The sequence below is a fragment of the Astyanax mexicanus genome, unplaced genomic scaffold (assembly GCF_023375975.1).
Source record: "Astyanax mexicanus isolate ESR-SI-001 unplaced genomic scaffold, AstMex3_surface scaffold_37, whole genome shotgun sequence".
Classification (NCBI taxonomy): Eukaryota; Metazoa; Chordata; class Actinopteri; order Characiformes; family Acestrorhamphidae; genus Astyanax; species Astyanax mexicanus.
The window spans coordinates 1,731,433-1,745,000 of NW_026040047.1; the positions used below are offsets into that span (position 1 = coordinate 1,731,433).

The window sequence follows — 13,568 nt, forward strand, 5'->3', positions numbered from 1 at the left end:
TGCGCGTGTGTTTGTGCGCGTGTGTTTGTGCGCGTGTGTGCGTGCGCGTGTGTGCGTGCGCGTGTGCGCGTGTTTGTGCGCGTGTGTTTGCGCGCGTGTGTTTGTGCGCGTGTGTTTGTGCGCGTGTGTTTGTGCGCGTGTGTGCGTGCGCGTGTGTGCGTGCGCGTTTGTGCGTGCGTGTGTTTGTGCGTGTGTTTGTGCGTGTGTTTGTGCGTGCGTGTGTTTGTGCGTGTGTTTGCGCGCGTGTGTTTGCGCGCGTGTGTTTGTGCGTGTGTTTGTGCGTGCGTGTGTTTGTGCGTGCGTGTGCGTGTTTGTGCGTGCGTGTGCGTGTTTGTGCGCGTGTTTGTGCGCGTGTTTGTGCGTGTGTTTGTGCGTGTGTTTGTGCGTGTGTTTGTGCGTGTGTTTGTGCGTGTGTTTGTGCGTGTGTGTGTTTGTGCGTGTGTGTGTGTGTTTGTGTTTGTGTGTGTGTTTGTGTGTGTTTGTGTGTGTGTTTGTGTGTGTGTTTGTGCGTGTGTTTGTGCGTGTGTTTGTGCGTTTGTTTGTGCGTGTGTTTGTGCGTGTGTTTGTGCGTGTGTTTGTGCGTGTGTGTGTGTGTTTGTGCGTGTGTGTGTGTGTTTGTGTTTGTGCGTGTGTTTGTGCGTGTGTTTGTGCGTGTGTTTGTGCGTGTGTTTGTGCGTGTGTTTGTGCGTGTGTTTGTGCGTGTGTTTGTGCGTGTGTGTGTGCGTGTGTGTGTGTGTGTGTTTGTGTGTGTGTTTGTGCGTGTGTTTGTGCGTGTGTTTGTGCGTGTGTTTGTGCGTGTGTTTGTGCGTGTGTTTGTGTGCGTGCGTGTGTTTGTGTGCCTGCGTGTGTTTGTGTGCGTGCGTGTGTTTGTGTGCGTGCGTGTGTTTGTGCGTGTGTGTTTGTGCGTGTGTGTTTGTGCGCGTGTGTTTGTGCGCGTGTGTTTGTGCGCGTGTGTTTGTGCGCGTGTGTTTGTGCGCGTGTGTTTGTGCGCGTGTGTTTGTGCGCGTGTGTTTGTGCGCGTGTGTTTGTGCGTGTGTGTGTTTGTGCGTGTGTGTGTTTGTGCGTGTGTGTGTTTGTGCGTGTGTTTGTGTGTGTGTGTGTGCGTGTGTTTGTGCGTGTGTGTGTGTTTGCGTGTGTGTGTGTGCGTGTGTGTGTGGTTTAGGCTGCGTTTCACAGGCAGAAGACGGCGGTCAGGGACTTGGAGCGGGATAAAGAGCAGCTGGCCCGGCGTATCAGTGAGCTGAAGCTCAGGTGTGCTCTCAGTGTTCAGGTACGTGTTGTGTTCACGCCGTGTGGGATGAGCTGATTTATGGTTTCTCTCTCTCTCAGCATCACTCAGTCGAGTGCGGCGGACAGTCAGGCCCGCGTGCAGCAGATGGATCATCTCCAGTCTGAGCTGGATGCTCTGATCTTCCAGGAGACCACGCTGGCCCAGCAGATCGATCAGTTCCAGCAGGCCTGCACCAGCTCCAAAGACAACCTCAGCAGGATGAGGTCAGTACAACATCTGGGTTTGGTTCAAGAGGGTTTTTCATTGTTTTTGATTATAAACCAATTACATGAAGTTACATAGTTTTGTAATATTACATAAAGTTGTAACATTAAAAGTAAAAAGTAGATAAATTACCTGGGCTGTTTTTTTATTCGCTCATGATCGGTTACAGGGCTACTGTGATTATCATCAGTTATGTATATTTCTAACCTGCTGGTTATTAATGCGCTAGTGTTACGGTTAGATAATACAGTGTGCAGATTTTGCCGTGGAGGTGTTGCTAGCGGTAACTACAGTTAAACTAAACTTTCTGTCTGTGTGCTTGCTGTCTGTATGTCTCTCTGTCTGTTTGCTGTCTGTCTCTCTGTGCTGTCTGTCTCTCTGTCTGTCTGTGGTGTGCAGGCGTGAGGAGCAGGATCTGCAGCGTGCTGTAGACTCTAAGCAGCGTGATCTCTCTGCTCTGGAGGGCAGTAGGCACGGTGGACTCCGCCGCTTTGGAGAGCAGATGCCGGCGTTTTTAGCCGCTATAGACGAAGCTCATCGCAAAGGACAGTTCCGCAAAAAACCTGTTGGGCCGCTTGGTAAGACCAGAAAACACAGTTTCCACACTGTAAAAAAACAAAAACAGCCAAAACGGTTTCAGTTCATATCTGTTTTTATTTGTAACTTTAACTGTTCCAGTGTTGGGACGCTGTGTAAATCATAAATAAAAACTGAATATGTTTATTCACAAATCCTTTTAAACCTATATTCACTTAAATTCACCACAAAGACAAGATATGTTCAAAGGGAATTTTATTGTTTTTTGTAAATATTCACTAATGATGGTTCTTGGTGATCTCAAGAACTTTGGGTTAATATTCTTTGCACTGACGAGACAAAAGTGGAATTGTTTTGAAAGGTGTGTCCTGTTACATCTGGTGTGAAACTAACATAATTTCAGAAATAGAACATGATACTGAATGTAAAACATGGTGGTGGTAGTGTGATGATGATGATATGGAGCTGCTGGATAACTTGCTGTAATAGATGGAAACAGGAATTCTGCTGTTTATCAGAAAATCCTGAAGAAGTATATCTGATCATCTGTTCATGACCTCAAGCTCAGGAGTACTTGGGTTCTGCAGCAGGACAATGACCCAAATCACCTCTGAATGGATTAATAAAACTAAATGCAGGTTTTGGAGGATCTAGTTAGTGTCTGGATTATTGAGATGCTGTGGATGATCTTAAACAGGACGTTTATGCTGGTTTTGAGAGCTCGGCTCTGACTCTTGATTGGTCAGGACGCATAACAGTGCGTGGGTGGGGCTGGTGACGTCATGGATCCTGCATTTTTTAATATTGTGATGTATATTGCCGAAAGAAGAACATTTGCAATGTACATTTTTTTTCCAATATCGTGCAGCCCTATCTGTGAGTGAAGTGATTTTTATTGTGTGTGATTTTGAGGTGATTTCTCTGTGGTTTGTGTGCAGGATTCTGTATCCGGCTGCAGGATGCAGACTATGCTCTTGCAGTGGAGAGCTGTCTGAAGGCTCTGATGCTGGCGTTCTGCTGTGATAACTACGCAGATGAGCGAGTTCTACAGGCTCTGATGATCAGAAGCTTCCCACAGGGACGAAGACCTCAGATTATTGTCAGTGAATTTATTGAAACGCCGTACAACATCAGTAACAGGTATAAAAACAGTGCAGCGTGAATACGGGCCTTACCACGGCTCAAACACAGGGAAGCTAAGGCTAAAGTGACTTAAATCTATTATTTTTTGCTCAATATGTCTCAGATCTGAGTTTTTATGGCTGTGTGAACATGCCATGAATGATAATGATGATTTTTCCAAATCAGATTTGAGTCAATTTAATATGTGGTCCTAAATCAGATACGTATCCAATCCACGAATGTGCATCATGAATGTAAACAGTCAAATCTGTTAGCGCTAATGCTAATGCGTCTTTTTGTTTTAACGCATTAGCATTAGCGCTACATGCTTCTCTCTCATACCCACACTGCATCTCTCGCTGCATCTGTGCAGCTATAGCTGTAAAAACAGCAAAAGCAAACCACCTGTCCTTTTTTCTCCTCCTGGAGCTGAGCATGAACTTCAGAGCAGCTGTTTACTCTCCACTCCAGCAAAAGATGCTCCACATATGAGCTGCTAACTCATCCATTTCCCTTTATAAAGCTATGAGTCTCTCCTCTCTCTAATATGAGTGTTTATACATGTATCAGTGTTCTAAGAAAGTTCTCATTTCTTAGGAAGATGCATGCATCATCTACAGATATATTGATCATCCAAAGCAGGGGTCGGCAATAGGCTTACTGCTGGCCAGATGTGGCTGCAAGCATGAAACATCTGGCCCGTGAGATTATTTGAACTATAATGTACGATAATAAAAAAAATAATTAAATGCTTCTCTGGCGAGCTTTTGTTTACATTCCTCCCTTGTCTCTCTGTTGTGCTCGGTGTTACTTTAGTTTCCACTGTTCTCATTTTTCTGCCCATTCTTGGGCTCCCTATATCCTTATAAGGGCACTTTTCCCTGCGGTGTCCCTATTCACTAGCCGGGTCTTGTAGCAGTAGTGTATTGGAGTGCAACTGCGCAAGCAATGTGTTTATTTATATATTTATTTTTTCCTTTTTTCGCGGGTTTACCTGCTTTTTAGATCAACTGTTCTGCAATTGGGTTCAACAACCCTCTGGGCTGGAGAGCTACTAGTCTGTAGCACTACATCCCATTACACTTCATTTTACAAAACAGAATATATGGAAAATATCTGTCCGCGGCCAAACTAAATTGCAGACCCCTGCTTTAACAATAGTAAAGATAAAAATACAGTTAAAATGATTCACTGGTTTCTCTCTACTGTTACAGGGCTGTAAATCATCCTGAATTCCCAACAGTTCTTCAGGCCCTGGACATCGACAACCCAGTGGTGGCCAATTGCTTGATTGATATGAGGGGAATAGAGACTGTGCTGCTTATTAAAGTAAGTACTGTTTATCATCTCATTTATCAAACTACGAAATGTTTTGTGAGCAAGATCAAATTTAAGAGGATTTTTTTTCTGCATTAATGAAGTGTACTGACACACCCCCATATTATGACAGACTGGCATGATGACCCTTTCTGTCTTTGGTCCAAAACAGGCGGAATCCATTTCTCATAAAGATGTTCTGGATGCATTAAAATTCCTTCCTAAACCACAAATGCTTTTTAAATTAGTCCTTTTTCGCCAGCTTTAAAACCTCATTACTTGCCCCAAATTGCCCCACTGGCCCTCATTAGGGCTGCCCCAGGAAAGGATACGTTTATCAGAGTTACCAGCCAACCAGAGTAACCACAACTTAACAGCTCTCCAGATAAGAGAATCTAAATACTTAGTTTGTTTAACACTTAAGTTACTACATGATTCCTTATGTGTTCCTACATAATCTGGATCACATCACTATTCACTTGAATTCAACTCTCTGTTTTGATCAAATGTGTTTGGTACTTAAATTTTAAGTAACCCTTAATATAAAGTAAATGTGATCTGACACTTAAGCCAACATTTTTATTTTGTCATTTAGTTAATTCATGCTAATGCTCCAGTCTATGTAAATCTAAGCTTACTGTAAATAAACAGAAGCGCTTTTCTCTCCCAAATAAACAGTTTTCAAGAGAGAAATCTGTGTAGATTAACATCCAGCGCTTGTTTGAAGAAAGTCTTTAGGGGCTCCGAGTGGTCCAGCTGGCATTATGATCAGAAGATCTCGAATCCTGGTCATGCAGCTTGCCATCAGCTGCCGGAGCCCTGAGAGAGCACAGTTGGCCTTGTTCTCTCTGGGTGGGTAGATGGTGCTCTTTGGTACTCCAAAGGGTGAAGTCGTTCAGCACAGGGCTGCATCTGTGAGCTGATGTATCAGAACCAAGTCGCTTCGCTTTCCTCTGAGCGTTTCTAAAAGAGGCGGAGTCTGACTTCGCATGTGTCTGAGGAGGCATGTGCTAGTCTTACTCTCCTGCTTCTAGTATTCGGGCATCACTAGTGGAAGGCGGAGTCCTAACGAGTGGGTTGGGTATTTGGCTTTGTAAATTGGGGTAGGACCAGCTGAATTAGATGTTCCTTGAAGTGTCTCTTAAAATGCGCTGTATAATCCGGTGCACCTTTATAGTGCGAAAAATATGGTAAAAGAAAACAAGCTTTTCATTATGATACTGTCAATGGCTAACTGTCATAACAAAACCATAACAAGCTCCTAAAGTTCAGTTGAGATGTATTTTTCTGAACTAATTAAACAGGTGAAAATAAACTGTGTAAAGACGGCAGTAATGGGATCTGACTGGGATTGATCTGAATGTTTTTATGTGTATAGAACAGTAAAGATGCTCGGAGAGTGATGCAGGGAGGAAATCCTCCTCGTAACTGTAGAGAGGCGTTTACTCGTGAAGGAGATCAGGTCTACAGCAACCGCTACTATTCCTCAGACCAGCAGAGGGCGCACTACCTCAGCCGAGACGTGGAGCAGGAAATCAGGTACCACTTCAGCTATTTAATTACTCATGAATTACATCAGAGGATTGTTATATGGCATTCTATGGTCAGTTATTTGATAACATTTTAAAAGCATTAAAAGGCATTATTCTAAAATTTTTAATTGTACATTTTACAATTGGGATTGTACATCATATGGGTCAGTTTATCACCTGTTTAATTATTTTTATAGTCATTTCGATGATCATTTCTTTGCTAATAATCTAAGGATGCCGCTAATGTCCAGCGCTCAGTGGTGTAAAAGACTCGAGAGTAGTGGAGGTTGTGTTCCCCTCTTCTCTGTCTGGTCATCTGATCGGCGAGTCTGGGTTTGGTTGTTTCCAGGAGAACGGTGCTTGTCTGATTTGTGTTGTACCAAGTGTGTAAAGTTTGGTAGAGGGGGGATAATGATTATGGTTGATGCTTGATTTTCAATAGTAGGGCTCAGTCCTTTAGTTCTGCTGAAAGAAACTCTTAATTCTGGACAATTTCATGCTCCAAATATCACGGGAACAGTTTGGGGACGACCCCTTCCTGTTCCAACATGACATGGAGTTTTCTCTTTGCTCAGTGTCTCATTAATATGTTTCTGCTTATGAATTAATATTCAGCTTTTCTTTATCTGTTTGACGCTCTGCAGGAATTTACAAGCAGCTATAAGAACTCAGGAGACGCAGGTGCAGGGCTTCAGGCAGCAGGTTCGAGACGTTCAAGACAACATTCGTCAGACTGAAGCTCTGCTGAAGAGAGCTCTTAATGATCACAAAACAGTGAAGGTAAACTTTCACTTCAGATTTGTTTACAGTGGTTTCTGCTGAATCATCTTTATACTTTTGTCCTGTTTACTGTCAGAAAAATGCTCAACAATCACTGATTCTAAAATACTCTCCATAAAATCCTTTGTCTTTTTGAACTCATTTAAACACCTTTTGCTTGCATCATTTAAATAGAGACAAAGTTTAAGAATACACCTACACTGATGGTGTGGTGGTCAGGCAAATTTCTGGAGTTTTGTTTATCTTGATGCTCCACTGACTGAATACAACCTAGACAGACACCAACAGTCAGACGGTCATCGCTATCTTTAACACAGTTGCGCTACACTGCGCCTACATCCTCGCTTATTACACACACATGAACACACAGCAGCACAAACCCAACTTTTACATCAACAATAAACAGAATAGTAAATAAAATAACATTGCTGTTCCCGTAAATGAGCTGCTGGAGCTCCTTCACAGCGTCAACCAGCAGCTCAGTTTCCTCTGCTGAGAAGAGTTTGTTGGACACGTCCAGGTAGCTGCACCGTTACAATAGCAATCCACCAAAGACAGAGATCTCTTAAAGAGAATGGCAAGTGACGCACGGAGCTACACGGTGCACGCCTCGCCTACAGATCACTAACATATATCTGAACAATATTGAAATATAATAATAATTCAGTAATTAATTGAGAATATACCTGTAATTTAAGCAGCATTATATTATACAGTACAGAACTTCAGACAGCAAAGGAGATACGACTACTACAAGTATACATTTTTCTGTGTAGAATTAATAAGACGAAAACATCACATTATTGAGCTTTTAATGATCCAACAATAATCAATAATTATCATTTCATTCAAAAACAAGAATCTAAAACTCTTCACATTGTTATTTGGCTTGGTTCAGGCATTATTCTATAAGTGCAGTGATTGTGAAATACACTGTAAAACCACTCTGTGTTTTGGGTGTTTTTGGTTTTGCTGCAGGATCGCTGCAGAAAGCTGCGTTTGGAGATCAATGACTTGAGGAACGTAGAGGAACCGCAGTCAGAGGACCTGAAGCCTCTGGTAACTTTCTACACTATTTCTACATATTATAATACCATGTGTTACTGAAGAGTAAGATTAAATTCTTCAGGGTAGTGATGTTCAGTACAAAAACTGCAAATAATATCTACAGGAATAATATCTTTAATATCTATGTGTTTATTGGCCAAAGAAATAATGCGCCAAGATGTGTTTAGTGATTTACAGAATTAGAGTGAAGGGATGAATTTATTGTGTAAAATCTGTAAAAGTGAAAGGAGGCTCTAGTTCCTTGGGATAAAAAGATGGGCAGGACAAGGAAGTGCTGCACTCTGGTGAAGATGCTCCTGGGAAATCCTTGCTGTGTGTGGATGAGCATTGTTCTGCTGAAAAATGCTATAATTTGGGAATTGAACAATGAGAGGCAGCTAGCCTTTTCATTTAAAAATTAATATAAAATAAAACACATATTACAAATAAAATAAAAATAAACCGAGTGAAATACACACGTTAGAATAAAAATAATACTACATATCGTACCTATAAAGAATAATAAGATATGGAAAGCAAGGAAACGTTATATATATGCAGACAAAAAAAATCTGTTTAAAGAACTAAGGGTTAATCTTCCTTACTCTCGCGTTATTAATCTTTATTTATGTGGTATGAGCTAATATGTGTGAGGATGGGTTGTGCATTTACTTGCAATTCCATACTTTACCACAGGATGTCACTAATTTCCGCTCTCTCCCCACAATCTTTTAAAACTATAAAGATCCCTTAAACCGAGCTTAAAGGATAAATTAATGTCTCGTTTTAAATATCAGGGCTCTCCAGATTCTAGCAAGGAGGTGTGGAGCTACTGATCAATAACTTTGTTTTCTCATCTGTTGTCAGACAGGATCTATTTAAGTGATTTATTGATACTACAGGTCTGGAATCAGTAATCAGTTCTGATTGTGGTTAGAAGTGAAATTGAACTCAGCTTTCCAAAAAGTGCCATTTATTCACAGTTAATTTATGGGAGGACACATACTTGTTAACACAGGGCTCAATTGTTATGGATATCTTTTCCCCTTAATAAATAAATCGTCATTTAAAGAGTGATTTTTATATTTACTCAGGTCTAATCTTTTTAAATCTTTGTCTAATATTGAAATTAGTTTGATAATCTGAAAAATGTAAGTATAGTAATTTTTCACTGAATGTGAATGATTTTGACGGCAGCAGCAGCAGCAGCAGCACTAACCCTCATAACCTTGGTTATTAACTCTGTGTGTATATATGTATATGTATATATATATATGTGTGTGTGCGTGTGTGTGTGTGTGCGTGTGTGTGTGTGTGTGTGTTTTAGGAGGATGAGTTGGGGGAGCTGAGCAGCAGGTTAGATGCGTGTCGTGAGGAGTGTGAGGCGGCGCGGCAGCAGATGCTCACCTCGAAGAGAGTGCACGAGGAAGCAGAACAGCTGTACCGGCAGCACAGAGAGACCTTAAACAGCGTGGCTGAGGAGGCAGAACCCATTAAGGTCAGAACACAATGAGGCTTTAGTATCCCACCAAACCCAGAATTTGTTTTTGAGGATTTTATCTTCAAATGAACATTTTAAATGACAAACACATCTGCAGTACAGCACAGCAGAAAGGATCAATAAATATAAATAAAAATTCAATAAATGACAAACTCATACAGGTCCGGTACAAATTAGTGTGATTTGTTAAAGTGTTTGATGGCGGACGAACACTTTTTGTTCATCAGAGGCTCTGAAGGGAGAAGCTCAAACTCCTTATAAGGAAGAGATGATGCATCTGTTCAGAAATTATTGCTGTGGCTTTCCTACATAATGCTCTAGTATTATCTACTCACTTTTGTTGCCGGACCATTTTTTTTCCTGCTACCTTAAAAATGGTAGATAGTTTGATTTGCTGTTTCCGTAAATTAGCTGCTGCAGCACCTCCACAGCGTGAAAGAGCGAGTCCGTTTCCTCCTGAGCGTTGGGAGATCCACGTCCAGGTAGCTCACCTGACTCTTGAACAGAATGGCAAGTGACACACTAATGGGTCTCTTACCTGTTACATCCTAAATTAACCTACTATTAATTCAAGCTGAGTTCAAGCCCTGCAAGTTTACTTTTCCTTTGCACTCAAAGGCACATGAGTATCAGGGCTAGCAGGTTAGTAAATTGCTGTTGCTGATCGGATTCAGATTGAGACTCATGCATTCTGGAACCGCTGGAAGCGGCGAGTTTAGATCCATTGAATGATCGAAGACAAAGACTCAATTCTGTAGTTGAATCTTGTAGTTAAAGAAAAAGTTGGATTAAGCTGCTGGACACAGGTACACTGGTTTGGGGTATTGGCATGTTTCTCACCTTTAAAAAAAAATTGTTTTGTTAAAGGAGAACTTCCTGTTCAATTTTGTCAAAGTGGCTTCCTGATTGTAGTTATAATTAACTTGATAACTATACCTATAACTTAGTTCTTGGCCAATTTAAAGACAATGGACACAATCTTGCAGACTGCGCATATCACGTAATGATGCTAATTGCTATGTTAGAGGCAGTCTATTTTCACGCCTTCCACATGCATCTTTGAGAGAGAGAGATACTTAATTCTGCAGCTCCCTCAGTGTTTTCTGTCGCTAGCGAGGTGCCGCTGTGCTTGTGCCGAATCCGCTGCTGAATCCGACTCCCGCTTCGTGGACAGAATCGGTTCAGGAATTAAGTTCCGCCTCTCAATAGAAACAGCCAATCAGCTTGCTGGTTTTGCAGCGCACAGGAGAGTGGTGGGGGGGAGCCCCTCCCCTGCTGTGAGATTTAGCAGCGCGGAATACAGCAGATGATTTTAAACCAGGTATGAATATACGGAGATTTTTCTAACAGAAAGGTAACGCTAGGCTAAACATGTAAACTGCTATGTTTCTGATAGCTGGTTAAAAATGCACTAATCAAAACATACCAACTCTGTGCTTCATAAATTACAGCCTGTGACAGTCAGTTAGCTTAACTTTGGAACTAGCTTTGGAATTAGCTTAGTTTAGGAAAAACAAAACCATATCATGTTCAGCTTAATCTGTACCTGACTAGCTAATACCTATTTAATTTTCATTCATTTAGATAACTCAGTCAGCTAGAAGCTGGATGTAGGGGATAGACAGAATTTAGTACAACACTGGGTAATGTTGGTAGTTAAAAGCAGTTTCTTAACCCTGATCACTGCCCTTAAAATTGTGTTTTCCACCAGATCCAACTGATCAGCTAATGAACAGTCCTTTACTGAGTTTACCTGTTAAGATCTCTTAGCCCCCTATTGATCATAAATCAATCATTATGTATATCCAGCAGTGTATTAGACACATCATACCATCACTTACTTTATTATGTGCATTTAAAGCAGAGAAAGCTCTACAATATGCAGAACAGTGGGAGTATGCAATAGAATATGGAAGAACAGGGTTAAGAAACACTGATCTAATCTGACTTCTGTTCATTTGTAGTTTACAGTAAGAACACATGTCCTGACGTCTAACGTTATTATTAACTTCTGACAAAAATCCCTATGAAACGTAAAGTTACGTTTCATAAAAGGACACCATGATAAGAGGTGCTTTCAGTAGAAACAATTAAAAGTGCGGGACACAATGCTAGTCAGTTTTGAGAAAATGTAAATATACAACATACAATACATAATTAATAATAATAATAATCAAATCTGTTATTATTTTAAATATTAGCTGATAACTGATCAGTTTTTGTCATATGTATATTATTCAGACCTTTCACGTATAATTTTTTCTAGCAACAGTAAATGTAATGAGCAGTAACATGTTTAGGTTGTAAAATTACCTTTATATGGATGTAACTAATAATAAATACAGAATACAGAAAAAAAGGATTATTTAGGATTAAAGGTTTGGCTTTGGGCTTTGGTTCATATTAGCAAATGTGTCCCCCCCCCCCCCCCCCCCCCCAATATCAAACCCGCTCCTACGCCCTTGATCGTTACGATAGCAAAGACACTCTGACACGCCCTAAATTAAGCTACACAGTGCACAGCTCACCTGATCACTAAAATAGGACCCATAATGTGAGTTTTAGTATCACTGCTCCAAATTTGTATTTTTTCTGTTGACGATACCTATTGTATGTTCTATTTGACTTAGAAAATCATTAAAAGCCTAATATTGTCCCGTGTGCTTTATGAGTGACTTCATCTGACCGTCAGTGTAACTGGAGGTCAGGCTTCCTCCTGCAGCTCTGAGGGAGTTTTACTCTGTTGTTCACTGGAGGTTCTGTGTTGTTTGTTCAGAGTTTTGTCTGATTCTTTGTCCTAAAACCACATTTCTGTAATTTATCTAAATAAATATGATTTGGTTTGGTAGCTGTAGTAATGTCTTTGTTATTGTACATGATTTTATTTTATTCATCTGTGTTTTTGTTTGTTTGTTTGGGGGCTGCTGTTGTTTGTGTGCAGGAGGAGCTGAGTAAGAGTGATCAAGAAGTAGAGAAGAGCAAGCACCATAAGAAACATTATGAGGAGAAGCGTAAAACACACATTGCCCAAATCCAGACACAGAGAAACACACTGGAGGAAAAGGAACAACAGTTACAGGTATAACATAAGTGCAGTGTGTAAGTAAGGGTTTTACACACCTTGTGCACAACCTTACCGTGTGTGATGCACAGTGACTCCATCTGCAGCAGGATGATGATGTAGGTATTTGGAGCTGGTCTGGAGGTCTGTGAGTTCACTATAACTGTTCTCTCCATCATTCTTCTCTGATTATCTGAGATTTTTCTTGTTCTGTCACTTCAGGTCTTTAACTAGAACTGTATCTGTGGTTCTTTCATTTCCTCACTCTGTTCCTCACAGTGGAAACTGCAGCTGAAATCTCTGAGCTTTTTATATCCTTCCCCTAAAAACCCTGATGTTGAATAATCCTTGTTTTCAGGTTATTTTGAGAGTTTAAGTGTTTTGAGGCTCTCATGTTGCTGCTCTTCAGAGAATATGCAAAGAGGAGAAAAACTTTCAGTTGGCGCCTTAATACTTTCTCATAATTGGATTCACCTGTGAATGTAGGTCAAGGGTCAATGAGCTTACCAAACACATTTTGTGTTCTAGTAATTAGAGCTTAAGTTATTTAAATTAATAAAACGAAAACAGGGGGGCCCAAACTTATGCACCTGCCTAATTTAGTTTAAATAATTATTGCACACTTTCTATGAATCCTATAAACTTTTTTTTACTTCTTAAATATCACTGTGTTCATCTGATATATGATATATTTAACTGAAATTACTGATCTGAACAACCAATGATTTGTAAAGAGAAATCATGAACGTGTGGTGAGATGTAATGGCAACATTACAGAGTGCAAAATGTTTTTTTTCTGTTCCAACTATTTTGGGATGTGTTTGCAGGCATGAAATGCAGGACTGGATGTTTATCAAATACTATAATAAAAATCTTTATATTTAATATATTGTGGTTATTAAAATAAGTTGTAAAAAGTATGCTCTCTCTCTTTAAACCTTCATCAGAAATGCCTTAATGTTTTATTATGCTCTGTGTTTATCAGGCGTCCACAGAAAAGGCCTGTGAGATTTCCCCCGAGCGAATAGATATAAGGAGAACAGCCAAGAGCCTCGACACCGAGATCAACCATTTAAAACGTAAAATTATCACACAGCAAGAACAGCATGGAGACAGGGACACCATAATAAGGTCTGTACATCAACACTTCGTTCTTAATGGAAAACTGACTAGTGA

At 40.6% G+C, this 13,568-nt stretch overlaps 1 protein-coding gene across 1 annotated transcript in view; it reads left to right on the plus strand.

Moving 5' to 3' along the window:
* si:dkey-119f1.1 (Structural maintenance of chromosomes protein 6-like) overlaps positions 1-13,568 on the plus strand; it is a 44,330-nt gene that overhangs the window by 19,652 nt on the left and 11,110 nt on the right. Inside the window, exons 12-22 of the mRNA XM_049473389.1 lie at positions 1,163-1,251; positions 1,330-1,494; positions 1,895-2,073; positions 2,971-3,172; positions 4,369-4,483; positions 5,850-6,010; positions 6,648-6,783; positions 7,762-7,842; positions 9,158-9,328; positions 12,273-12,410; positions 13,378-13,523. Coding sequence (XP_049329346.1) covers positions 1,163-1,251; positions 1,330-1,494; positions 1,895-2,073; positions 2,971-3,172; positions 4,369-4,483; positions 5,850-6,010; positions 6,648-6,783; positions 7,762-7,842; positions 9,158-9,328; positions 12,273-12,410; positions 13,378-13,523 — 1,583 coding nt within the window. The remainder of the gene's footprint in view (positions 1-1,162; positions 1,252-1,329; positions 1,495-1,894; positions 2,074-2,970; positions 3,173-4,368; positions 4,484-5,849; positions 6,011-6,647; positions 6,784-7,761; positions 7,843-9,157; positions 9,329-12,272; positions 12,411-13,377; positions 13,524-13,568) is intronic.